Source organism: Lepisosteus platostomus, chromosome 18, assembly GCF_059453375.1.
Source record: "Lepisosteus platostomus isolate fLepPlt1 chromosome 18, fLepPlt1.hap1, whole genome shotgun sequence".
NCBI classification, from domain to species: domain Eukaryota; kingdom Metazoa; phylum Chordata; class Actinopteri; order Semionotiformes; family Lepisosteidae; genus Lepisosteus; species Lepisosteus platostomus.
This window is the reverse complement of record NC_142628.1, coordinates 16279262-16305704: the sequence shown is the minus strand read 5'-3', so window position 1 is coordinate 16305704 and position 26443 is coordinate 16279262. Positions and strand designations below refer to the sequence as shown.

Below are 26443 nucleotides of genomic sequence, written 5' to 3'. Positions count from 1 at the left end.
CTCCCTTTTGCGCTGAGTCGTGGGGCGACTATGCCAGTGTGAAGGTGGACAGGGGGTACCGCTGTGCCACACTGGGAGGAGTTACCGCTGCAGATGTGTGATTCAAGGAGACACAGCAAGCCCACTTATAATGCAAACACTACAGTTTTATTGCAGCTACCAGAAGTTCCATACAAGCACATGTGAAACGCAGTAAAATACGATCAATGTCATATCCGTTGGCCTAATGGTACATGCAATATTTAGAAGTACATTGTTTTATTATATTATAGATGTGCTAATGTCATTATCACCCACTCAAGAAGAGGATATAAATATGAGACATGTATCTATGGGTCAGAGCCTGAAGCTCATGGCCAGTCGCCCTCCTGCTGTCCCGCTCACTGGCGGCCCCTGCTGGCCGTGACGAGGAGCAGGTCGCTGTACGAGTCCTGGCAGCGCGTGTCCTTGCAGCCGCACTCCTCGATGTGGGTGTAGGTGTAGGGCACGGAGGAGCCATCTGCACACTGCAGGGTCACGCTCCTCTGGCTGGTGCTGAGCTCCTGGCAGCAGCTGCACTTGTGCTGCATGGCGTTGGCCTCGGAGGAGTACCTGGGGGACACAGCACGGGGGTCAGGGCCTGGGGGCCTGGGGGAGGAGCCGCAGGGCAGTGTGGACACACCTGAGCGCTGGCCATGGACAGGGACAGGCTCCACCGGTCTCCACTGCACAGACTCTGAAAGGAGTTCCTGTGATGGCACTGACTGAGGGGTGGGGTTCCCTACTGGATGAGGACTGCATGTGTCTGAGATGATGAAGGACTGAGCTCTTGTCTCAGACACATCAGTAAAGAATTTAGATTTTCTGATTCTCTGCAGGCAAAATAATAATAAAATAATATCGAAAAACATATAAAGGTGATGCCTGTGGACAGTGGGGTACATCACACTGGAGAGGAGCTGACTGAGACTGGGGGTCCCCCTGCCCTGCAGACAGTGGGGTACAGTGTGCTGGATCAGGGCAGGAGCTGACTGAGACTGGGGGTTCCCCTGCCCTGCAGACAGTGGGGTACAGTGTGCTGGATCAGGGCAGGAGCTGACTGAGACTGGGGGTTCCCCTGCCCTGCAGACAGTGGGGTACAGTGTGCTGGATCAGGGCAGGAGCTGACTGACACTGGGGGTCCCCCTGCCCTGCAGACAGTGGGGTACAGTGTGCTGGATCAGGGCAGGAGCTGACTGACACTGGGGGTCCCCCTGCCCCAGGCCCAGCAGCAGGGCAGTACTCACATGGAGTAGGTGCTGCAGGCGCCCTCGCAGGACGACACCTCCACAGTCGTGCTGGACACACAGCCCTCGTGTGTGATGGTGGTGGGCTTCTTCTGCACAGTGCAGCTCCTGGGCTTCTCATCGCCTGCAGACACACACGGAGGGCATCGTTACTCAGCTGACAGCACAGCCCTGGCTCTGTGCTCTGCTCACATCCTCATGCAGCAGAGGAGGAAGCCCAGTCCTGCCTCGTACTCCTCCACCTTCCCTTCTTCATCTGACTATCTGCTCAACATCCTCAGCTGTTGGTGAGAGACGCTCCAGCCCTGAGAGGAGGGGGTTTTCAGTTTGTGTGAAACCCTGTCTGTGTCCAGCTGGCTGTACTTACAGATCTGACAGCAGCCGTCGTCAGTGTAGCGAATGGTGCCCTGAAACAAAAAACGATTTATATCAGTATGGTGCCACGTGACCGGTACTCATTAACCCAGCCAGGAGCCAGTCTGATGCCCAGTGTATTACTGTAGCCCAGTCTAGTGCCAGTCTGATGCCCAGTGTATTAGCCCAGTCTAGTGCCAGTCTGATGCCCAGTGTATTAGGTCAGTCTAGTGCCAGTCTGGTGCCCAATGTATTCGTAGAGTCTAGAGTGAGGTTTGTATCCAGGAGACTCACAAGGACACAGTCATCAGGGTGGAACTCCTGGCAGGCTTTCCTGGTGCTGATGGGCACGTACTGCCCGTTGATCATGAAGCACTGGTAGAGTGTGCAGTTGTCTCCAGGGAAGGTGATGTTCTGTCCAGGCTGTGAGGGGAGAATGGAGAGGTGCTCCTGTGATGAGTGTTAATGAGATCCAGGGGCAGGTGTAGCAGTGGCAGTAGTATCAAACCCAGCAGTTTGTAGCAGTGTAGTAACAGTAGAACTAGAAGCATTGTAATAAATGTCAGTGAGAAGTAGGTCCATCACACACCCCTGTCCCCTGAGACTGAGACAGTGCTCTTACTCACCTTCAGCTCATACAGAGGGCTTTCACCATTTCCACTCGGATTCCCACTGCTGCCTGTTGGTGTGGGGTTGTCATTGTTGCCTTTCGGTGTTGTGTTGTCATTGTTGCCTTTAGGTGTTGTGTTGTCGTTGTTGCCTTTAGGTGTTGTGTTGTCATTGTGGCCTTTAGGTGTTGTGTTGTCATTGTGGCCTTTAGGTGTTGTGTTGCCATTGTTGCCTTTTGGTGTTGTGTTGTCATTGTTGCCTTTAGGTGTTGTGTTGTCGTTGTTGCCTTTAGGTGTTGTGTTGTCATTGTGGCCTTTAGGTGTTGTGTTGCCATTGTTGCCTTTAGGTGTTGTGTTGTCATTGTTGCCTTTAGGTGTTGTGTTACCTTTAGGTGTTGTGTTGTCATTGTGGCCTTTAGGTGTTGTGTTGTCATTGTTGCCTTTAGGTGTTGTTTTGCCATTGTTGCTTTTAGGTGTTGTGTTGCCAGTGTGGCCTTTAGGTGTTGTGTTTCCATTGTTGTCTTTAGGTGTTGTGTTGTCATTGTGGCCTTTAGGTGTTGTGTTGTCATTGTTGCCTTTAGGTGTTGTGTTACCTTTAGGTGTTGTGTTGTCATTGTGGCCTTTTGGTGTTGTGTTGTCATTGTTGCCTTTAGGTGTTGTGTTACCTTTAGGTGTTGTGTTGCCATTGTTGCCTTTTGGTGTTGTGTTGTCATTGTTGTCTTTAGGTGTTGTGTTGTCATTGTTGCCTTTAGGTGTTGTGTTGCCTTTAGGTGTTGTGTTGTCATTGTTGCCTTTAGGTGTTGTGTTGCCTTTAGGTGTTGTGTTGCCAGTGTGGCCTTTAGGTGTTGTGTTGCCAGTGTGGCCTGTGCTGCCAGTGGGAGTGGTGTTGCCATCGGTGTTGCCAGTGCTGCCCGGGATGTTGGGCATGGGGAAGACACAGGCAACCTGGGTGCACTTTCCACAGCACTGGCCAGGGACCTCCTGGTATCGGAAACCCTGTGGTTTGAGGAAAGAGCACAGTTAACAGCAGAGGCAGGGCTGTGGAGACACACGTGTGAGGGGCTTCAGTCCCAGCAGGGGCCCCCTAACAAGCAAAGGCTCAACAGCTGCCTTGTGCTCTGAGAGTCTCCTTCCTTCATCTACACACTTTCCAGGCTCTGTCCAGTTCTCCTCTCTATCAATCGCACCAGTAGGACATCAGAGCTGTATCACATCTCTCACCGCTGGGCAGTTCCTGTCGCACGTCTGCTTCCTGCACTGCATCTGGTGCAGCTGTGTGAAGGGGTCTATCTCAGAGGTGCACTGACACTCCTCGCACAGGGACACCGGCACGATCACCCCAGGCTGCACAGGACAGGACAGGAGACATGTGACACATCCTCACCACGGCACCGCGCAGCTCTTCCAGGGGTTCAGGGGTGCACAGACCTCCCCTGCTCTCCGAGTGGCCCTAGGAGGGGGGAGGGTCTCTCTTACCTGGTACTCGATGTTGTTCAGGACACAGACGTTCCTGGGCTCTGCAAATGCAGAATGAGCACCGTTAACAACACAAGATCAGTCAATCAGTCATATAAATCCTGCACTGGACATCTTAGATATTGGATATCTTGAGTACAAAATGAGGATAATTTTGTCCTTGACTAGACTCTGTGACTTGGGAACTGAAAGAGTTTCACATAGCTGGATTCTGATCTCTGTCTTGGTTCTGTTTCACACTGGAGCCACTCAGAGTGGCTGTGGGCCTGTGAGGTCCTGTGTCTGAACTTTCCCCAGTGTGGTCCAGTGCAGTGGACTATCTCCATCCACCCCATCTTTGTCCCTAACGAGCTGCTTGAATCCTCCCTCATTCAGATCAGTTACCCCAGCAAAGCTCACTGTTTGAGTCAGCCCTCTCCCCCACCTCAAGCAGACTGCTGAAACAGGACAGATCAGGTTGCAGACTGCATCCATCAGATCACACATGAATCATGTCTGCGTCATGCATGAATTCATGTCGGGGTACTAGAGGCTGGAAACACTGTGCAGCTTCATATTGGGCTGTGGTGGGCCCCTATTGTCAAACAGCTCAGGTACAGATCCTTGAGCGTTACTTGTGCTGCAGAAATCAATCAGAGAAAGACAGAGGTCTTGTGAGCGAGTCGGGGGTCAGTCGGTCAGCAGGCTCACCGCAGGAGGACACGCAGATATCCGAATGGGGGCTGGACAGCATGGTTCCATTGGGACAGAAACAGCCCTCGGCCAGATGAGACTTATCACTGCTGACGAATTCCTCATTATACCTTTCGATACAGGGATGACACGAAGAAACATTTTAATAAGTTTTTTTATGTGTGCAGGATATATCCAATTTACACAATATCTATGCAATCTTAGAGACGATGACAGATAATTCATGACAATATAAGTTAGAAGCTCAGTGCCTCAGTGACAGACAAAGACAAACTGTGACAGAGAGACTGAAGCCCCTTCTCTCAGAAGCTGCAGGAGGTTGTCATTCCCAGGAGCCCCTGAACTGTCTGGCTGTACCTGTGATTGCAGGTGAGCTCCACCTCGGACCCACAGGCTCTGTACTCCTTCCCACTGGGACACGGGAACACTGCAGAGACACAGCAGCGGAGTGTCAGGATAGGACAGGACACAGTGAGAAATCAGCACAGGAGACATGGCAGACAGGTCCTCTTAAGTCACTGCCGACCAGAAATACCTCTTCTTGAGTTCTGACTCAGATTCCACTGCTCATAAGCTCATGATAAGAATCTGGTGCAAAACATTTCACTTTCATGATGTGATCAAATTGGCACTGCATGATCTCAACAGGTCACTGATGTTGCTTTTAGGTAACAGGATGGGCGCTCAGGGAAACAGCACGGCCCCTATAGAGGTACGAGGGGCTGATCCGGACAACATGGGCGCAGAGCAGTGCCGTGTCCTTCAGCAGTGAGTATCGAGCTGAGACTCACAGCACTGGCCCCCAGTGTGGTTCCTCCAGTCGATGCAGACATCCTGCTCCGCACACAGGGCGGCGTAGCTCTCCAGACCGCTGCACTCCACGTCCGCATCGCCCAGCTCGCAGGCGTCCGCCACGCAGGACTGGAAGAAGGGCTCTGGAGGGACCAGGGCGTGGCAGGGCCGGAAGACTCTGTGGCAGAGAGGAGCAGGCTTATCTCCGTGAAGCAACAGAGCAGGTCCCCGACCCCAGAGCAACACTGTGAGGGCAAGCTGAGTCTGCAGGGTGACTCACTCGCTGTTGATGAGGTCGCAGAGGGCAGACTTGCAGGGGGTGGTCTGGGTGGACGGGACAGTGGTCGGGGTCCCAGTGGGGCGGGAAGGCGTTGGCGCCGTGGTGGGCTGTGAAGTTGGCGCGGCCGTGGTGGAGATGGGCTGCTCACAGGCTGACTTGTTCTGGCCAGGAGCCAGCCACTCCTTGGCCATCTTGGTGCAGGAGTCTGCGATGTCGCCGCTGGGCAGCTGGCAGTCGTCCGCCCTCTGGTTGGTGCAGGTGCCTGTGGAGGAGGAGCTGCGCTTGAGCACTGGTGTTGGAAGGGAAGGGTCAAAGCCCTCAGAGGGTCAGACAGCTCCAGGAGAAGTGAGAAAATCAGAAGAGTTGCCTGTTGTGTGTTTCTACACTCTCACTCCAGAGCTGCGTTTTGTTACTCAGTGTGCCTCTGCCTAACTTACACAATTCAAATCCTAGGCCTCTTAGACTTTCTAAAAATGATCTTAGAGTCCTGCAAGATCCCACACACCACAATTTGATTCTGCTGCACTCAGTAAAAGCTGCCCAGCACTGGCAGGAGGTGATCAAGCAGTAGTACAGAACACAGTTATCTGTGCCCTGATTTAGGTGGAGTTAGTTACAATCCAGAGGACGTCATATGGTAACTGGCACTGAGTGGGACGCTCTGGCCTCAGCTGGTGCTTTCCGAGCAAAGCAGACACTCACCGCACAGCCCCTCGGTGTTGTGGGAGAAGAGTTTGTACGGCACGCTGACCACGAAGACCATGCCCGCGTACGCCACGTCCACATTGATGTCCACGATCTGCACGCTCAGGCTGGCGCCGGTGGAGGAGATCTTGAAGCCGCTCCTGTACAGGCTGGGGAAGACTCGTCGGCCGTTGAAGAAGACCTGCGGCAGGTCAGACCGGAGAGAGAGAGGGAGAGGGGTCGACGCTCGGTCAGGGTAGCAGGACCCTGAATTCGGACAGTATTTGAACGTTTTTACAGTGCACTTGTGAACAAACGTGGGGACAGGAACATGCGACTCTGCAGCTCCAGGTCAGGAAGGATCTGGGGCCACAGAGCCGGAACAGAAGCCTCGAGAGGCCAGTGCTGGCGCAGGGGCCAGCGGGTGCTGCTGGTTACCAGGTTCTGGCGGTCCCTCTGGGTCAGCGTGACCTCGTTGGCCTGGTAGAAGATGCGCAGGGTGCGGGCGCAGCGCCCCCTCCTGCGGCCGTGGCAGTCCCCGTCGTCCACGTAGACGCGGAAGTGGTCGAGCCGCGGGGCGACCTGCTGCACCAGCACGTGTGTGCACGGCCCGCTGTAGGGGTAGTACGTCCCGTCGAAGGTCATGTGGTGGCGGTACCCCCAGCCGGCGCACACGCCTGTCAGAGAGGGAGGAGGGGGGGTGAGGACAGGAGGTCCTCAAGAGGAGGAGGCTCAGCTGGAGAAGAGCTGAGGAAGAGCAATTCATCACAGCTGCTTGGGCTCCTGGGTTTCAGCAGCAGCAGGCAGATTCGTTTGCATTTGAGCTGCTCCGAGGAAGCAGTTAGAGACTGAAATGTCTTCATGTGCTCCGGTACAGAAACGTTGCTTTGCTGTGGACTGTGGCCCTTGCTCTGCCTGTGTTGAGATACATGGGCTGAAAGCAACACGCTCCTCTCTGAGACACTTGGCATGACTGTGTCTCGGGCGTCCCACCCCTGCCCTCGGGCAGAGCAGAGACTCACATTCACACTCGTACTGGAAGCAGCAGCCCGTGGCGTCGTACACCTTGTGGGCCGGCCGGCCGTTGGCGCAGGTCAGCGGCTGCACCGGGCTGCACTTCACGGGCTGCACGGAGATCTGGTTGGGCCCCTCGCAGGTGGCGTAGGTGCACTTGTCTATCTTCCAGGTCTCGTTCAGCTGGGGGGACAAGTTCACAGGCTTGCGCTTCACAACTGTTCTCCTCCAGTCCCTTTAACAGAGCCCAGGAAGGAGGGGCCTGCAGCAGGAGTTTCAGTGAAACAGTCTTATTGGTGTAAACTCTAGACACCATGATGCCTGCTGGTGCAATTCTCTCTGCCTCTTATTGTTGACTCCGATGTGAAGGAGAGCTGGGACTAAACCCTTTGTAGCTACTTAGTAAGTCTGCTGCAGTACATAGACAGGTTACTCTGGACAGCACTGTAAATGACAGCATTACAAGAGCCCTGTTGTCTGTGATTACTGACGTCAGTACCCTCGCCTCAGGGACAGACAGGAGACAGGGTCACATTCGGCATGAATCACAGACGCTGGAGGGGCTGGGCTGTGTCCTTACCTTTCTTGGCGGAAACACAGCAGAGCAGTCTTTCTCTGGAGCTGTGGTGGTCGGTAGTCCTGGGGTTGAGGTCTTGGGGGTCCCTGTTGTTGTCTCCGCAGTGGTGGCTGGGGCACTGGGAGTGGAGGGGCATTCCGTAACGTGTCTCTCAATCCCACAGGTGGCGTTGCAGTAAGCAATGTAGCACCACCCGCCATTGTCTGTCGTATTGTATATGGTGCTCCCTGAACAAAGACAAGCGAATGGACAGTCGTTTTTGATAATACTTTCAGAATGAGGTCTGTGTACATCACGGGGGTGAACTTTGTGAGGGAAGATGATTCTATTTAAAACCCCCGAATGCAATTTATAATCAACAAACTAGAGAGAAAGAAATGCACTTATCGTTTAAACCTTTTGTGGAAAATTTGTAGAAATGAGGCTCTCTGTTGTTAGATGTGTCCAGCATACTAAGCACAAAGACCCCAAACAAGGAATAACAAAAAGTCTCCAGCCTCACCAGGAGGAAGGTTCTGTTCCTGGAAGCGGCAGACACACTGTGTCCTGGCACTGGTCACCGAGGGGCTGGTCACCACCCGGGTGGTCTTCATGGGAGTGGTCTTCTCAGTAGTGGCAGGAGGGGATCCGGTAATGACTTTGGTAGTGGCAGCAGTCGTGCGTTTAGGTGTAGTAGATGCTACAGGTGTTGTAGGGTGTGGTGCAACAGTAGTCCGCTCACATGAGCCACAACACAAGAACCTCACCTCATAGTTCAGGCACATTTTCTGTGGGCCAGGCTGCCTCTGGTTGTAACACGTTAGTCCACCCTTCAGGTTACAGGTCGCGTTCTGATTGAGCTCAGAGAGTTTTGTCTTGGGGAAATCGACAGCTCTGCACTGAATGTTCCTGGGATTCACACACACCTCGAGTCCAGCTTTGCTAATTCCAGTGACATTCTCAAAATCTCCTCCAGATGATGCTGAGGGCTTGTTGACATCAAACCACTGCGTCCACCTACACAAGGGCTTACAGGCTGTAGTCTTATTGTGACTTACTGGGTGCGTTGATGTCACACGGGTACTGTGTCCTGGATGTGTCGTTCTGGTGACTCCAGGAGATGTTGAAGTTCTGGGTGTTGTGGTCCTCTTGGAAGTTACTGGACCTGAAGTAGCCCTGGTGGTTGATCCTGTAATGACTTTAGTTGTAGATCTGGGAGTGACGGTGGTCTTGACAGGAGTGGTTTTCAGAGAAGTTGGCAGGTGAGTAGGAGTTGTGGACTGGGGTTTTGTGGTGGTTACTGGGAGAGATGATGTCATGCGGGTACTTTGAGCCGGGCCTGTAGTTTTGGCAGTTGTGAAAAGAGTTGATGGTTTGGGTGTGGTTGTCCTCTCAGACGTCACAAAAGCTGAAGTAGATTTTGTCTCATGGCTCGTTTCTCCTTCTTTAGTTGTGGTTCTGGGAGTGATGGTGGTCTTGACAGGAGTGGTTTTCAGAGAAGTTGGCAGGTGAGTAGGTGTTGTGGACTGGGGTTTTGTGGTTGTTACTGGGTGGGATGATGTCATGCGGGTACTTTGAGCCAGACCTGTAGTTTTGGCAGTTGTGGGAAGAGTTGACGGTTTGGGTGTGGTTGTCCTCTCAGACGTCACAAAAGCTGAAGTAGATTTTGTCTCATGGCTAGTTTCTCCTTCTTTAGTTGTGGTTCTGGGAGTGATGGTGGTCTCCACAGGAGTGGTTTTCAGAGAAGTTGGCAGGTGAGTAGGAGTTGTGGACTGGGGTTTTGTGGATATCCGAGGGGTTGTGGTGGAGGCTGTAAATTTAGGAGTGGTTTTTACAGTAGTGGAAAATCCAGGTAATGTCTCTGTAGTAGCAATAGTCTGTCTTTGTGTTGTTTGTCCTGTAGTTATCCTTTCAATAGTGGTCTGAGCAGTGGTAGTCTTTCCAGGAGTTGTTTGTCCAGGAGACACATGAGAAGATGTTATTGATGGTATTCCAGAAGTGGGCTTTTCAGTTGTTTTCTTTTCAGTAGTAAACTCTGTAGTTCTTGTTTTGGTTGTTGCGGTAGATCGTTGTGAACTCATGGGAACTGCTGTGGATGTTGTCACAGTGTTACTATGTGCTGCTTCACTTGTAGTTTTCACGACCTGCGTTGTCTCCATGGTGCTTTTCAGAGACGTTGTCACCTGGCTAGTGGTTGTAGACAGGAGTTTTGTGGAGGCGTAAGGGAGAGTTTCTGGAGACGTTTTCTTGGAGGTTGTTTCCCTGGTGGTTCTTTCAGTAGTGGTCCAGGTGAAGTCTGGAGGTAGAGTCAGGTCGGGCATGGTTTCTGTTAGATCCAAAATGTAGCTTGATGTTGTCCGAATCCTAGTTGTCCGGGCTGTAGTTGTCCTTGTCTGAGAGGTCTGAGCAGATGTTTTCGTTACTGTTGGGATCACAGTGGACACAACCGCTCCAGTTACTGGGTGCGATGATGTTGCTTTGGTACTGTGTCCTGGACCTGAAGTAGCCCTGGTGGTTGATCCAGTAATGACTTTAGTTGTGGTTCTGGGAGTGATGGTGGTCTTGACAGGAGTGGTTTTCAGAGAAGTTGGCAGGTGAATAGTTGTGGACTGGGGTTTTATGGTGGTTACTGGGAGAGATGATGTCATGCGGGTACTTTGAGCCGGACCTGTAGTTTTGGCAGTTGTGGGAAGAGTTGATGGTTTGGGTGTGGTTGTCCTCTCAGAGGTCACAAGAGCTGAAGTAGATTTTGTCTCATGGCTAGTTTCTCCTTCTTTAGTTGTGGTTCGGGGAGTGATGGTGGTCTCCACAGGACTGGTTTTCAGAGAAGTTGGCAGGTGAGTAGGTGTTGTGAACTGGGGTTTTGTGGTGGTTACTGGGAGAGATGATGTCATGCGGGTACTTTGAGCCGGACCTGTAGTTTTGGCAGTTGTGGGAAGAGTTGATGGTTTGGGTGTGGTTGTCCTCTCAGAGGTCACAAAAGCTGAAGTAGATTTTGCCTCATGGCTAGTTTCTCCTTCTTTAGTTGTGGTTCTTGGAGTGATGGTGGTCTCCACAGGAGTGGTTTTCAGAGAAGTTGGCAGGTGAGTAGGAGTTGTGGACTGGGGTTTTGTGGTTGTTACTGGGAGGGATGATGTCACCTGGGTACTTTGAGCTGGACCTGTTGTTCTGGAGACTGCTGAAGATGTTGAAGTCTTGCCTGGCGTTGTCTTGGATGTTATAGGTCTTGTGGTGTGTGGTATAGCTGTGGTCTTCTCACACAAGCCACAACACAAGAACCTCACTTCATAGTTCAGGCACATTTTCTGTGGGCCAGGCTGCTTCTGGTTGTAACACGTTAGTCCACCCTTCAGGTTACAGGTCGCGTTCTGATTGAGCTCAGAGAGTTTTGTTTTGGGGAAATCAACAGCTCTGCATTGAATGTTCCTGGGATTCACACACACCTTGAATCCAGCTTTGCTAATTCCAGTGACATTCTCAAAATCTCCTCCAGATGATGCTGAGGGCTTGTTGACATCAAACCACTGTGTCCACCTACACAAGGGCTTACAGGCTGTAGTCTTGTTGTGACTTACTGGGTGCGTTGATGTCACACGGGTACTGTGTCCTGGATGTGTCGTTCTGGTGACTCCAGGAGATGTAGATGTTCTGGGTGTTGTGGTCTTCTTGGAAGTTACTGGACCTGAAGTGGATTTGATGGTTGATCCGGTAATAACTTTATTTGTGGTTCTGAAAGTGATGGTAGTCTTCACAGGAGTGGTTTTTAGAGAAGTTGGCAGGTGAGTAGCAGTTGTGGACTGGGGTTTTGTGGTTGTTACTGGGAGGGATGATGTCACCCGGGTACTTTGAGCTGGACCTGTTGTTCTGGAGATTGCTGAAGATGTTGAAGTCTTGCCTGGCGTTGTCTTGGATGTTATAGGTCTTGTGGTGTGTGGTATAGCTGTGGTCTTCTCACACGAGCCACAACACAAGAACCTCACTTCATAGTTCAGGCACATTTTCTGTGGGCCAGGCTGCTTCTGGTTGTAACACGTTAGTCCACCCTTCAGGTTACAGGTCGCGTTCTGATTGAGCTCAGAGAGTTTTGTCTTGGGGAAATCAACAGCTCTGCATTGAATGTTCCTGGGATTCACACACACCTTGAATCCAGCTTTGCTAATTCCAGTGACATTCTCAAAATCTCCTCCAGATGATGCTGAGGGCTTGTTGACATCAAACCACTGTGTCCACCTACACAAGGGCTTACAGGCTGTAGTCTTATTGTGACTTACTGGGTGCGTTGATGTCACACGGGTACTGTGTCCTGGATGTGTCGTTCTGGTGACTCCAGGAGATGTTGAAGTTCTGAGTGTTGTGGTCTTCTTGGAAGTTACTGGACCTGAAGTGGATTTGATGGTTGATCCAGTAATAACTTTAGTTGTGGTTCTGAAAGTGATGGTGGTCTTCACAGGAGTGGTTTTTAGAGAAGTTGGCAGGTGAGTAGGAGTTGTGGACTGGGGTTTTGTGGTTGTTACTGGGAGGGATGATGTCACCCGGGTACTTTGAGCTGGACCTGTTGTTCTGGAGACTGCTGAAGATGTTGAAGTCTTGCCTGGCGTTGTCTTGGATGTTGTAGGTCTTGTGGTGTGTGGTATAGCTGTGGTCTTCTCACACGAGCCACAACACAAGAACCTCACTTCATAGTTCAGGCACATTTTCTGTGGGCCAGGCTGCTTCTGGTTGTAACACGTTAGTCCACCCTTCAGGTTACAGGATGCGTTCTGATTGAGCTCAGAGAGTTTTGTCTTGGGGAAATCAACAGCTCTGCATTGAATGTTCCTGGGATTCACACACACCTTGTATCCAGCTTTGCTAATTCCAGTGACATTCTCAAAATCTCCTCCAGATGATTCTGAGGGCTTGTTGACATCAAACCACTGTGTCCACCTACACAAGGGCTTACAGGCTGTAGTCTTATTGTGACTTACTGGGTGCGTTGATGTCACACGGGTACTGTGTCCTGGATGTGTCGTTCTGGTGACTCCAGGAGATGTTGATGTTCTGGGTGTTGTGGTCTTCTTGGAAGTTACTGGACCTGACGTGGATTTGGTGGTTGATCCAGTAATAACTTTAGTTGTTGTTCTGAAAGTGATGGTAGTCTTCACAGGAGTGGTTTTTAGAGAAGTTGGCAGGTGAGTGGGAGTTGTGGACTGGGGTTTTGTGGTTGTTACTGGGAGGGATGATGTCACCCGGGTACTTTGAGCTGGACCTGTTGTTCTGGAGATTGCTGAAGATGTTGAAGTCTTGCCTGGCGTTGTCTTGGATGTTGTAGGTCTTGTGGTGTGTGGTATAGCTGTGGTCTTCTCACACGAGCCACAACACAAGAACCTCACCTCATAGTTCAGGCACATTTTCTGTGGGCCAGGCTGCTTCTGGTTGTAACACGTTAGTCCACCCTTCAGGTTACAGGTTGTGTTCTGATTGAGCTCAGAGAGTTTTGTCTTGGGGAAATCGACAGCTCTGCACTGAATGTTCCTGGGATTCACACACACCTTGAATCCAGCTTTGCTAATTCCAGTGACATTCTCAAAATCTCCTCCAGATGATGCTGAGGGCTTGTTGACATCAAACCACTGCGTCCACCTACACAAGGGCTTACAGGCTGTAGTCTTATTGTGACTTACTGGGTGCGTTGATGTCACAGGGGTACTGTGTCCTGGATGTGTCGTTCTGGTGACTCCAGGAGATGTTGATGTTCTGGGTGTTGTGGTCTTCTTGGAAGTTACTGGACCTGAAGTGGATTTGGTGGTTGATCCAGTAATAACTTTAGTTGTGGTTCTGAAAGTGATGGTGGTCTTCACAGGAGTGGTTTTTAGAGAAGTTGGCAGGTGAGTGGGAGTTGTGGACTGGGGTTTTGTGGTTGTTACTGGGAGGGATGATGTCACCCGGGTACTTTGAGCTGGACCTGTTGTTCTGGAGATTGCTGAAGATGTTGAAGTCTTGCCTGGTGTTGTCTTGGATGTTGTAGGTCTTGTGGTGTGTGGTATAGCTGTGGTCTTCTCACATGAGTCACAACACAAGAACCTCACCTCATAGTTCAGGCACATTTTCTGTGGGCCAGGCTGCTTCTGGTTGTAACACGTTAGTCCACCCTTCAGGTTACAGGTCGCGTTCTGATTGAGCTCAGAGAGTTTTGTCTTGGGGAAATCAACAGCTCTGCATTGAATGTTCCTGGGATTCACACACACCTTGAATCCAGCTTTGCTAATTCCAGTGACATTCTCAAAATCTCCTCCAGATGATGCTGAGGGCTTGTTGACATCAAACCACTGCGTCCACCTACACAAGGGCTTACAGGCTGTAGTCTTATTGTGACTTACTGGGTGCATTGATGTCACACGGGTACTGTGTCCTGGATGTGTCGTTCTGGTGACTCCAGGAGATGTAGATGTTCTGGGTGTTGTGGTCCTCTTGGAAGTTACTGGACCTGAAGTAGCCCTGGTGGTTGATCCTGTAATGACTTTAGTTGTGGTTCTGGGAGTGACGGTGGTCTTGACAGGAGTGGTTTTCAGAGAAGTTGTCACCTGGCTAGTGGTTGTAGACAGGGGTTTTGTGGAGGCGTAAGGGAGAGTTTCTGGAGACGTTTTCTTGGAGGTTGTTTCTCTGGTGGTTCTTTCAGTAGTGGTCCTGGTGAAGTCTGGAGGTAGTGTCAGGTCGGGCATGGTTTCTGTTAGATCCAAAATGTAGCTTGATGTTGTCCGAATCCTAGTTGTCCGGGCTGTAGTTGTCCTTGTCTGAGAGGTCTGAGCAGATGTTTTCGTTACTGTTGGGATCAACGTGGACACAAGCCCTCCGGTCTTGGGAACAGTGGTGCTTCCTGTCCTGACCTCAAAGGTGGATGTTGTGGTGCCTCGAGTGGTGCTTTTCACTGATCCTGTGGTAGTTGGCGATGCTCTGCTGGATGTGGGCGGAGCGACTGTGGTCTCACACTCGTACAGGCTGCAGCAGAGCACCCTGACCTTGTAGTCGTAGCAGAGCGGCAGGCGTCCACTCTGATCCGCGTTCCTGCACAGCAAACCCTGGGAGACATTGCACTGCACGACCTGTCCAACGTCCGCTATGCTCTTGTTGGGGAAATTCTCCGCACTGCACTCTATCTGGCTTGGCTGACCACAGATTTTTCCTCCGCTTTCCTTAATCCTGTCGTACGTTTCAAAGTCTCCTTCACTGGGGCCCACTGTGGGAAAATGGGTGTTGAACCACTGGGACCACTGACACTGGCGCTTGCAGGTGGTGGGGGAGCTGGTGGACAGGGAGGTGGGGACGCTGCTGGACGTGAATGCGATCTTGGTGGTTCTTGTGAGTGGAGTTGGAGCAGGAGTGCTCAGTTTGACTGGGGTCGTCTCAGTGGTCCGGGTATGTGCCTGCGTGGGCGTCATCCTCGTTGATGCCGTCTTGCTGGTGTGCCCAGGGGTTGTGAGCTTGCTGGTGTGGGCGGAGGTTGTCCTGGTGCTGGAGGAGGCAGTTGTCTTGATGGGCTTGGTGGTATACTTAGTGGTGCCGGAGACGGTGGACTTGTGAGGAGTGGATGTTGTGGGGGCAGGGGTGGTGCTGTGGCAGGGCTTGTAGCTGCAGCACAGGACTCGGATCTCATAGTTGTAGCAGAAGGGAGGGAACTGCTGAGAGTTGCGGCAGACCAAGCCCACGGACTTGTCACACTGGACCACCTGGGTGAGGTCACTGAGTGGCGTGTCTGGGTAGCTGCTGGCCCTGCACTGTATGTCGCTGGGTGTCTTGCAGATGGAGTAGCCTTTTTCCTGGATGGCTGTGAAAGTCTCAAAGTCTCCATCGCTTCTCACAATATCAGGTTGGTGGACATCGTACCAGACTGACCACTCACAGGTCTCCTCTTCACAGTGAGCAACAGAGGTTTTTGTTGGTCCTGCAGAAGTAGCTGTGAAGGAAGGCGGGGTAAAGGGCATTCATTATAATATGAACCTGGGTTAAGGAAAAGGTTTGTCAGAACAATTGGTATAAAACTTTGAAGGGATGAAAGTGAGAAATTAGAAAGTGCTTTGCACTTCTTTCACACTGTAGAATAGTTATGATCAGTTTCTGAAGCATAAACACCCAAATAATTTACACAAAAGAGAACTCCCTTAATTACAGAAATATCATGGTCTACCATTATCATCAGATATTTGGTTTTCTAGATCAAGCATCTGTTGTTTTTAATGTGTAAGGTAAAGCAAACTATAATGTAGTGAATCTCCAGGTTGTAATAAAAGTCAGGACTCAAACACTTTCCCAGACCCCTGCACTTCGCCTGCAGATTGTGAAGAGGCCCCATGAAGGAGCTGAGCCTGCAGCTCAATGGATTCTGTTGCTCTCCTGGTTCTAGAGGAGCTGCTGCAGACCCCTGGTCCTCACCTGGTCCTGAGGTGGTAGAGGCCGGCTGTCTTGTGGTGAACTGGAAGGGGGTTGTGGGCTTTGCAGTGGTCATGGCACAGGGCCACACCCGTCTCTGGATCGTGCTGTTGGGTCCGCAGACGGCCGACATGCAGCCTCCAATACTGTCGGTGGTGTTGTAGATCACAGCGTTCAGCGGGTACTCTTGCATCTCGTAGACACACTTGCATTCTGGAGTCAAAGGGAAATACGACAGCTCAAGAGACATGTGATGCCAAACAGTGCACAGTGTCTGAAGCAATCCAATTTGGAAACGGTGCCTGTGTGGTGAGTGTGTTCGTTATTTAATTGCATGAAGCGAAAGTGAATGAATGGCCTCTACTCACCTTTGGGTTCATGAGAACACTGTATTCCTTTCATTGAGCAATAGCTGCAGAGAATAAGAAGGAAGCAAACATGAAAGTATTCCATCTATAAATATGAAATAGAAATAAGAACTATTTTTTTCTGATGGTCTAAGCAGATTTTACATTATTCTGTATAAGCTCTTAATATATTCATTTCAAGGTTTATGTAATGTTGCTACAGCAAAAAAAATTAGAACAGATTCCTTTATTCCTGTATGGGAACTGTCTGTTTCACACCACATCCTGCAACAAATGTGATGAAAAACAAATCTGTCATTTTCTATAATTTTCCTAATGTTCATATGTAGTCAAATCTTGAAAGAGATGTGAAAGAAAGAGCCTCCTATTAAGGATTGAATGTTATTTTGTAGTCTGTCTTCAGTAAGGAGATCGGTCTGTGTGATTCAGAAAATCCTTAGGTTTGACCTTGAACAGGAGCTATTCTTACAGGAGTGTTTGGCATGGTCTGACTGGTCTTATAATTCCACCCACTAGATGGAATGCATCTTATGTTTACATTTTGAATGACTTCCATGTTTCCAGTTATATTTAGCATTGTGACAAATTCCTGCTGGAACATTAAACCAGTCTGAACGTCCTTCTCTCCTGGTCACCTTCCCATGTCTCTCCCTCCTGGTCACCTGGGAGAAATATCCTGAAAGGGGGTGAAGTTCTAGCAATTCTGTAATCAGCAAAGCAGCTGCTGATCTAAAGACAGAGACTCACACAGAAGCTGCTCATGTCATCCATGTTGCTACAGGGCTGACTGGCTTCATGACAACAACCCTGTCTGTGCCCACAGCTGGGCTGCTCCTGCCAGTCTTACCAGGCCTCGCAGTTCTTTGTGGACGGCACTCTCTCTCCATTGCTGTAGCGTTTCCCATTGGCATCGTAGCAGCCGCACTGCCTCCTGGCCACACAGCGCATCGAGTCCTCGTCGAAGAAGGGCTTCTTGGGGGGACATTTGGGGTAGCAGCCTGTTCACCACAGTAGGACAGAGGGACACCAGCTTAGAGGTTTGAGGATGAACAGGTTTCTTTGCTTAAACATCCGTGCAAGATCAGAGGTCATGAGATAAAACTCATCATTAACCAGCAATTCTGCACCTTTTGTTTAGAGTCTTTGAAAGGCTCTGGAGTGACGTTCCTACCTTCCAGGGCTGGGATCTGACTGGAGCATTCCCCTGAGGGGTTCCTGCAGGTCTTCATGCAGGGCGAGCCACAGGGCTTGTAGTGCCACTCACACTCTCCAGGGAGGTTGTAGAAGTCACAGAACAGAGCTGGGGGAAGGAGAGAGAGAGTAACAGAAGCTGAACTCCTTGCAGTTCTACGTGCACTTTTGTATCATTGCTGGTGCACATTGGAGGGGAGTTAGGACAGCTTTAGCACAGGTTGTTCTCTCTAACTGTACTCACGGCACATCTGGGGGCTCCTCCAGGCCACACAAACCCCAGCTGCATTACAGGCCCCAGCGTAGGCAGCCACAGCTGTACAGAAGCACTCGCAGTCTCCTCCACTGTCACAGGCACAGGAGTCCGTCACACAGGCGTCGTAGTACGGAGTGGGGTCCACCTGCAGACAGGGGGACACAGAGATGTCTCACTTCTCACATACAGTATGATGATTTCCCATCTTCTCCTGCCCTGGGCTGCCTGCAGCTCCAGTGTGATCGCAGTACCTGAGAGTGGCAGGCTGTGAACACTCTGCTCTGGATGATGCTGCACTGTTTCTCTGCCCAGGACTTCCTGTAGGGGTTGGAGCTGCAGGGGTTCTTCTCCACAGTCTTATCTGGGCAGCTGGGAGACACTTTCCAGCTGTTCCCAAACTGCTGGGCGCTAACCACCAGCTCCCGGCTCATGACGGTGAAGTCATTGCTCCCTTTGCCATCGTAGTTCCCACACAGGCCACAGGTTTTACCCTGGAAAGGGAGAAGATGAGAGAAGGAGCAGGAGAGAGGGGAGAGGAGGGACAATGAGTTGTTCAGATTTTCCAGGGCATTTTGTGGTATGTTCATTTCTGAAAGCCCTGTGTTTGGCTCCTCATCGTGAGCATAGTGAGATCTCTGTGGGTCTCTTTACCTTGAAGGAGGGGCTGAGCTTGATGGCCAGGCTGGTCCTCTTGTCCCACAGTAGTATCAGCCCATTGCTTGCCTCCACCACCAGGTAGATGCCCATGTGGCTGATCTTGTAGGGCACGTCGGCGCCAGTGTCTCTCGTTACCACCTCGTAGCGCCCCTCAGACAGACGCAGCTCGTTTTTCTGCAGGAGCAACATGCCGATCCGTTACTCAGAACTGCAGTCAGCACAGACAGTAGCAATCTGATGATTTCTGGGAGGAGGGGGAGATGTCATCAGAGTGTCTGGCTTAGAAGTATCCGGCTGCACCTCCACACAGTTAATTTAACCCACTTCCCATGAAGACTCGTGCTCTGGTGTGTAAATGATGAGACAGTGTGAGAGTGAGTTGGAAGTAGAAAGGGAACAGGGGTAAGTCTAGCTGTAGGCGTCCTGTCCTCAGGGTGGCGATGTGGTTCTCCAGGCAGGAGGGACAGTTATGATCCCCTGAGAGCTGCAGGCAGGGTAGCGGAGTCTCACCCCCAGGAAGAGCTTGATGGCCTTGGAGCAGGTGGTCCCAGTGGTGCCACAGGGGATGTTCTCAGTGATCACCCTGAAGGTGCCATTGTCTGGGCTGCTGCTGCAGTAGTCCTGCACACAGGAGAGAGCAGGGGTGAGAGACACAGCCTGGGTGGCCTGTGGGACATTGCCTGAGTCGGGGACTTTTGGGGCAACACGCAGGTGGGAGGTCAGATTCACGGGTCTCTGCTCGTGTGTGAGGCTGTCCGACTCTAGAGAGTTTACTCCCCGTGTCGCAGAAGCAGGGAAACGGGCGATTGGAAGGAGGAAGGAGGGTCCTGGTGGTTCTCTCTTCGGACTGGGGACCACTCTGGGGCCCCTCCCCGGCGCAGTGCATACCTGACTCAGGGTGTATTCACACTCGCCATTGAAGTCGAACCTCTTCCCATCGAAGGTGTGGTAGTGCCCATCTCCATAGATGGTGCAGGAGCCCTGGCACTGCCTGTCCGTGCATTGCCACTTCCTGGCATTGCAGGTGCTGGAAACAGGAGAGGGGACATTTTTAATGCAGCATTGTTGAAATATGGCTTCACGTTGTGTCATTGTTGTGAAAGGGGAGTTGCAGGTAAAACACAACGGTCAGCCCACCAGGTGTTGCAGCCGACTTGGATTTTCTCCCCAGGCTTGTACTCCAGTCCGTTGTGGACGCAGGGACACTGGGAGACGGGGACACAGCGTCCATTGCCGTTGGACACCAGGCCCTCTGGACACATGCAGCCAGAGATGCACTGTGTGCTGATCTGCAGGGAGCACAGGGTCAGGATTAGCCAGGACAGGATGACCCCTAGAGGGCAGTGGAATGCAGGTGACAGTACAGTGTGTGCAGTCTGTGTTTGGTGTGACAGTGCTGTGTGTGTTTGGAGAGACAGTACAGTGTGTGACAGTGCTGTGTGTGTTTGGAGTGACATTACAGTGTGTGACAGTGCTGTATCTGTTTGGAGTGACAGTACAGTGTGTGACAGTGCTGTGTGTGCAGTCTGTGTTTGGTGTGACAGTGCTGTGTGTGTTTGAAGTGACTGTACAGTGTGTGATAGTACAGTGTGTGCAGTCTGTGTTTGGTGTGACAGTGCTGTGTGTGTTTGGAGTGACAGTACAGTGTGTGACAGTGCTGTGTGTGTTTGGAGTGACAGTACAGTGTGTGTGACAATGTTGTGTGTGCAGTGTGTGTTTGGAGTGACACTATAGTGTGTGACACAGTGCTGTGTGTGTAGTGTGTTTTCGGAGCGACACTATAGTGTGTGACACAGTGCTGTGTGTGTAGTGTGTTTTCAGAGTGACACTATAGTGTGTGACACAGTGCTGTGTGTGTAGTGTGTTTTCGGAGTGACACTATAGTGTGTGACACAGTGCTGTGTGTGTAGTGTTTTTTCGGAGCGACACTATAGTGTGTGACACAGTGCTGTGTGTGTAGTGTGTTTTCAGAGCGACACTATAGTGTGTGACACAGTGCTGTGTGTGTAGTGTGTTTTCGGAGCGACACTATAGTGTGTGACACAGTGCTGTGTGTGTAGTGTGTTTTCGGAGTGACACTATAGTGTGTGACACAGTGCTGTGTGTGTAGTGTGTTTTCGGAGCGACACTATAGTGTGTGACACAGTGCTGTGTGTGTAGTGTGTTTTCGGAGTGACACTATAGTGTGTGTCACAGGGCTGCGGTGACTCACACAGTCGGTGTCCAGTGTCCTGCAGCTCTTGTGACACTCCGCTCCAGGGGAGCCCGGCTGAATTTTGGAACAGTCCAGGAAGATCATCGGCTTCGTGCACTCTGGAGGAGAGAGCGAGGCAAGAGGCCGCTTAGTTCCTTGTGCTTAATCTAGCCACAGTCTCACGAATCATTTCAGTCCAGAGGAGAGTACCTGGTTTCAGGGGGGTCGACCCCATGCAGTTCAGTGTTCCCCTGCTGCATGTGCTGAAAGAGGAACAGAGATCATCAAGACCATCACTCTCTTGGATCAAAGCAAGAGCAGCAAATTCATCTTCTGATTCCCAGCAGTGCACTGTGGAAATGTGCCTCTCGGACCCCTCCGGCAGACAGGAACTCACCACAGAGTCCCGTCCCTGGTCACGGTCTCGCCAGTTGGCACCACTGTGCCCTGGTAGTAGCAGGGGCACTGTGAAGGTGGCACACATTTGCCCTCCTCGTCCATGTAGGTCCCCTTGGCACAGCCACAGCCGTCCACAGGCACAAACTGGACGCTACAGGTGGGGTCAGGCTGGCTGAGGGAGCGGCAGGTGCGATTACAGCTGGTCATGCTGTAGCCAAAGACCAGAGTCCTGGGGCAGGTGCTGGAGTACTTGGCTGAAGGAAGGGAGAACCAGGGTTTCAGTCACAGGAACACTCCCCCCAGGTGTCTGAACTTCCTGCCCTGAAAGCTCCCAGGTCCCTGGCTATTGCAGACACTTACTGCAGACACTGGCTCTCCAGCCGTCCAGCTGCACCCCCTTAGCAGCACAGGCACGGACGTACGAGGAGATGGCAGCACACATACAGGCCTCACTCTTCTCACAGTTACAGCTGTCGTACATGCAGTTCTGGGGGCAGAGGAGCAGGTATTAGGGGGGTCGGGGAGCAGCTGCAGGGGACAGAGGTGAGCGAGGAGCTGCTGTACCTTCTCGTAGGAATCGGGGAGGACTTCACCATGACAGGCAGCGAAAGGACCTTTCTTCTGGGACAGCAGGGAGCACCAGCGCTTGGCAAACTGCTCTGTGAGGGGAAGCACAGCAGCAGGTGAGAGAGAGGCCTGATGACTGAGATCTGCCCTGAGCCACGCTGAGGACACTGGACACTGACATCACTGAGCACACAGGCACAGAGCTCGCAGACCAGGCCTGACTGAACACACAGGCACAGACCTCACTGAACACACAGGCACAGACCTCACTGGGCACACAGGCACAGAGCTCAGAGACAAGGCCTGACTGAACACACAGGCACAGACATCACTGGGCACACAGGCACAGAGCTCACAGACAAGGCCTGACTGAACACACAGGCACAGAGCTCGCAGACAAGGCCTGACTGAACACACAGGCACAGACCTCACTGGGCTCACAGGCACAGAGCTCACAGACCAGGCCTGACTGAACACACAGGCACAGACCTCACTGGGCACACAGGCACAGAGCTCACAGACAAGGCCTGACTGAACACACAGGCACAGACCTCACTGAGCACACAGGCACAGAGCTCGCAGACCAGGCCTGACTGAACACACAGGCATAGAACTCACTGACACAACCTCACTGAACACACAGGCACAGAGCTCGCAGACACAACCTTACTGAGCACACAGGCTCAGAGCTCACAGACAAGGCCTGACTGAACACACAGGCACAGTCCTCACAGACACAACCTCACTGAACACACAGGCACAGAGCTCAGAGACAAGGCCAGACTGAACACACAGGCACAGAGGTCAGAGACACAACCTTACTGAGCACACAGGCTCAGAGCTCACAGACAAGGCCTGACTGAACACACAGGCACAGTCCTCACAGACACAACCTCACCAAGCACACAGGCACAGAGCTCAGATGTGTCAGATGTCTCCGAGAGGTTCAGTGGCTGGAGCTACTCTATGTACTGCCCAAGAAGCACGAGCCAGAAGCCAAGCTGGGAACCAGAATATGAGGAGTTTCATCCGATTCTGATTTTTCAGGGGGTCTGGGTGCTGGTGCCACGTGTGTGTGGGACAGCGGGTGAGCAGGGGGCAGGAGCTGCGTACCGTTCTCCGCGCTCAGACTGCAGGGGCTCTCGAAACTGTCCTTCACGTCCAGGCAGCTGCCTCTGCTCTTCCAGCTGTTGCCGAAGGCTGAGGCCGTCCCCTCCACAATCCCACCCGGAGCTTGGAAATCGTCTGTCTGCACGTCGTTGTAATTCCCACAGAGCCCTGGGACAGAGAGCAGAGGGGCAGGACACCGTGAGACTCAGAGACAGAGGGAGACAGAGGGAGACAGAGGGAGAGACAGGAGGGAACAGAGAGAGAGACAGAGGGGGAGACAGAGAGAGGACCAAGGGAAACTGGAGGAGACAGGAGGGAGAAGGGAGGTTCACAGAGGGAGACAAGATGGGCACAAAGGACGGTAGAGAGAGACAGGAGGAGACACAGAGGGACAGAGGCAGAGAGGAGGAGACAGAGGCAGACAGGAGGGACAAAGAGGGAGGCAGGAGGAGACAGAGGCAGACAGAAGGACACTGAGAGAGACAGAGGCAGACAGAGGGACAAAGAGAGAGGCAGGAGGGGACAGAGGCAGACAGAGGGACACTGAGAGAGACAGAGGCAGACAGAGAGGCAGGAGGGGACAGAGGCAGACAGAGGGACACTGAGAGAGACAGAGGCCGACAGGAGGGACACCGAGAGAGACAGAGGGACAGCGAGGCGGCTGTCCTACCGCAGGTCTGCTCCCGGTACGAGGGCTGCAGGCTGACGTAGAGCTGCAGCAGGGGGGAGCGCTGGAGCAGCAGCTGCAGGCCCAGCCTGGTGTGGATCACAGTGTAGGAGGAGGAGGGCGTGAAGACGGTCAGGTTATCTGTGAGGACGAGAGACAGGCTGCGTCAGCACACGGGCCCTCGCCCAGTCTCACAAGGACAAGAGCAGAGCAGAGCAGAGGAGAGGAGAGCAGCTCACTGGTGGCCACTGGCAGCTGGGACAGCATCCCGTTGACCAGGACGGAGCCGCTGGGCGTCACTGCTACCACCTGCAGGGGCACAACGCACACGTCAGAGGGGCACCTGCCTCCCTGCCACCCCAGCGCCAGGCCGGGGCTCATCGCCCACTGGGCACAACACAGCCGCTCGTTCTGCGCCACCAAGAGGCGGCAGGGCGTCTCTCTGCATGAGCGCGGCCTGTCTCTGAGGACTCACCGTGCTCGTGCCGGACACGGACAGGGTGACCGACTTCAGGCAGGTCTCGGTCTCCGTCAGCCCACACCTCACGATCTCCGCCACCAGGGTGAACTGGCCGCCAGAGCAGTCCTGTGGGGAGACGCAGACTGTCAGGTGGCCCTGCTGAGGCACACAGAGGGGCAGGTATCGGCGCAGGCGCAGCTGTCTGCTCAGGCACCTTGGCCAGGACGTAGGAGCAGTCTCCGTGGAAGGTGAAGGGCTTCCCGTCGAAAGTGGTGATGTGGGAGCCTCCCTCTACAGAGCAGGTTCTAGGACAGTCCAGGTCCTGGCAGCTCCACTGTCCCCCGACACAGGTGCTGCAGCCCAGACACACAGGGACACACAGGGACACGCAGAGACACGCAGAGACACAGGGACACATAGAGACACAGAGGCACACATTGAGACACACAGAGACACACAGAGACACAGAGGTACACATTGATACACACAGGGACACACAGAGAGACACACAGAGCAGAGAGAAGAGGATCAGAGTCCCATTCATGCTGTTGTTGACTGAACATGTGTGCAGAGTGTCGTTCATGTGTGTTGCATACTGTTGCCTTGTGTGTGCAGTGTTGTACAGTTGCTGTGCAGCTCTGTGTGTGCAGTGCAGTGTTGTACAGTGGCTGTTCAGCTCTGTGTGCAGTGCAGTGTTGTACAGCTGGTGTTCAGCTGTGTTTGTGCAGTGCAGTTTTGTAGAGTTGGTGTTCAGCTGTGTGTGCAGTGTTGTACAGGTGGTGTTCAGCTGTGTGTGTGCGGTGCAGTGTTGTACAGGTGGTGTTCAGCTGTGTGTGTGCAGTGCAGTGTTGTACAGTTGCTGTGCAGCTGAGTGCAGTGCAGTGTTGTACAGCTGGTGTTCAGCTGTGTGTGTGCAGTGCAGTGTTGTACAGTGGCTGTGCACCTCTGTGTGCAGTGCAGTGTTGTACAGGTGGTGTTCAGCTGTGTGTGTGCAGTGTTGTACAGTGGCTGTGCACCTCTGTGTGCAGTGCAGTGTTGTAGAGTTGGTGTTCAGCTGTGTGTGTGCAGTGCAGTGTTGTACAGGTGGTGTTCAGCTGTGTGTGTGCAGTGCAGTGTTGTACAGTGTGCAGTGAGAGGCGTACCAGTTGCGACAGGCGCTGCTGTAGGACTGCCCTGAGGAGAAGGCTTTGCCATTGTGAGTGCAGGAGCACTGCTCCACCGGCACACAGCCCCTGTGGGTGATGTCGTCCAGGACAGTACCTGTCAGACAGGGGACAGTGTCCGTGAGAGACGGGTGAACTGGCAAGCTGGCTGTGGGGGTTTCTTGCACATTGACAGGACACTTGTTCTCCCAGCACACAGCAGATAAGAATGATCTGATTTGAAATCCATGGTGTCAGTCCTGATTCCTGCAGCTGCATGCTGGGATGGAGGGTCTCTTTACCTGGGGGGCAGAAACAGCCGCTCCTACACTCCTTGGTACAGATTTTGCCCCCAGTGGGGTTGGAGCAGGTGGCCGTGCAGGAGCTCCCACACTCAGTGTACACCATGCTGCGGGGGCATGTCCTGGCTGCAGAGAAGACAGGAGGAGACAGGTCTTCGGGTCCAGAGGAGGACAGGCAGGCTCAGGTAGACAGGCAGGTTCAAGCAGAGAGGTAGAGAAGTTGGCTCAGGTATACAGGTAGGATCAGGTATACAGGTAGGATCAGGTATACAGGTAGGTTCAGGTATAGAGGTAGACAGAAGGCAGGCAGGTTCAGCGACACAGGTAGACACATTGGTTCAGGCAGACAGGAGCGTTCAGGTACACAGGAGAGTTTAGGTAGACAGGAATACAGGATGGATCAGGTATACAGATAGACAGGTAGACAGGTAGACAGGTAGGTTCAAGCAGACAGTCCCAGTTTGCTCTTTGCAGACAGTTCACAGTCTCCTCACTCTTGTCACTGGATTGTTCTGATCCTGCATTGCTGTCATTGAAGTGTGAAACTTCAGTTTCAGTGAGAATGTTCTGACCTGCTGACACTCAGTCCTGTCAGATCCAGCCCTGTCTGCTCCTCTGGGCTGCAGGATGCTGGAATCTCTGCCCTCTGCAGCACAGGGGCTCCCTGCTCCAGAAGGGCAGCAGGCTCGGAGCTGGGGCTCCTGTCTCACTGCTCCTACGTGCACTCAGATCCCCAGCACACTCACGGCAGAAGCTGGGGGTCCTCCAGTTCTGGGGGCGCCCCCCGGCGTGGGCGCACTGGCGGGAGTACTCGGCCATGGTGGCGCACAGGCAGTGGGACTGGTTCCTCTGTGGGCACTGGCACACGTCCGACACGCAGGCTGGCACTAAGGAGGCCGGGGGCACCAGGGCACTGCAGGAGGACAAGGCTGGGCTGGACAGGATCTGCTCACACAGGGCTCTCTGGACAGAGACACAGAGGCACTGGTCACACACACACAT

At 52.6% G+C, this 26443-nt stretch overlaps 1 protein-coding gene across 1 annotated transcript; it reads right to left on the bottom strand.

Moving 5' to 3' along the window:
- Positions 1-125: 125 nt before the first annotated feature.
- Positions 126-26358, bottom strand: LOC148645797 (uncharacterized). Its single transcript, XM_088611086.1, has 40 exons — positions 26188-26358; positions 25442-25567; positions 25140-25257; positions 24212-24350; positions 24013-24123; positions 23777-23846; positions 23541-23678; positions 22874-23038; positions 21758-21852; positions 21554-21680; positions 21192-21447; positions 21005-21057; positions 20813-20913; positions 19738-19889; positions 19489-19627; positions 19111-19221; positions 18595-18774; positions 18195-18434; positions 17932-18088; positions 17668-17796; positions 17344-17494; positions 16497-16540; positions 16132-16341; positions 8246-15655; positions 7747-7970; positions 7175-7349; positions 6591-6829; positions 6171-6354; positions 5469-5730; positions 5188-5366; positions 4754-4823; positions 4394-4506; positions 3704-3744; positions 3449-3571; positions 2407-3223; positions 2246-2352; positions 1914-2042; positions 1633-1672; positions 1266-1389; positions 126-591 (listed from the first exon to the last, which is right to left on the bottom strand). The coding sequence occupies exons 1-40, from the start codon at positions 26258-26260 to the stop codon at positions 381-383; spliced, it is 13533 nt and encodes a 4510-aa protein (XP_088467212.1). The 5' UTR covers positions 26261-26358; the 3' UTR covers positions 126-380.
- Between the last annotated feature and the right edge of the window lie 85 nt (positions 26359-26443).

What these genes read in the sequence shown, in the direction of transcription:
- LOC148645797 (XM_088611086.1), bottom strand. Translation starts at nt 26,260, where the DNA reads ATGGCCGAGTACTCCCGCCAGTGCGCCCACGCCGGGGGGCGCCCCCAG. An exon ending in AGAGGGACCGCCAGAACCTG is followed by an intron (nt 6,355 to 6,590) that starts GTAACCAGCAGC and finishes GACCTGCCGCAG; the next exon opens with GTCTTCTTCAACGGCCGACG. An exon ending in GCCTGCAGCACCTACTCCAT is followed by an intron (nt 592 to 1,265) that starts GTGAGTACTGCC and finishes TGTGTCCCCCAG; the next exon opens with GTACTCCTCCGAGGCCAACG.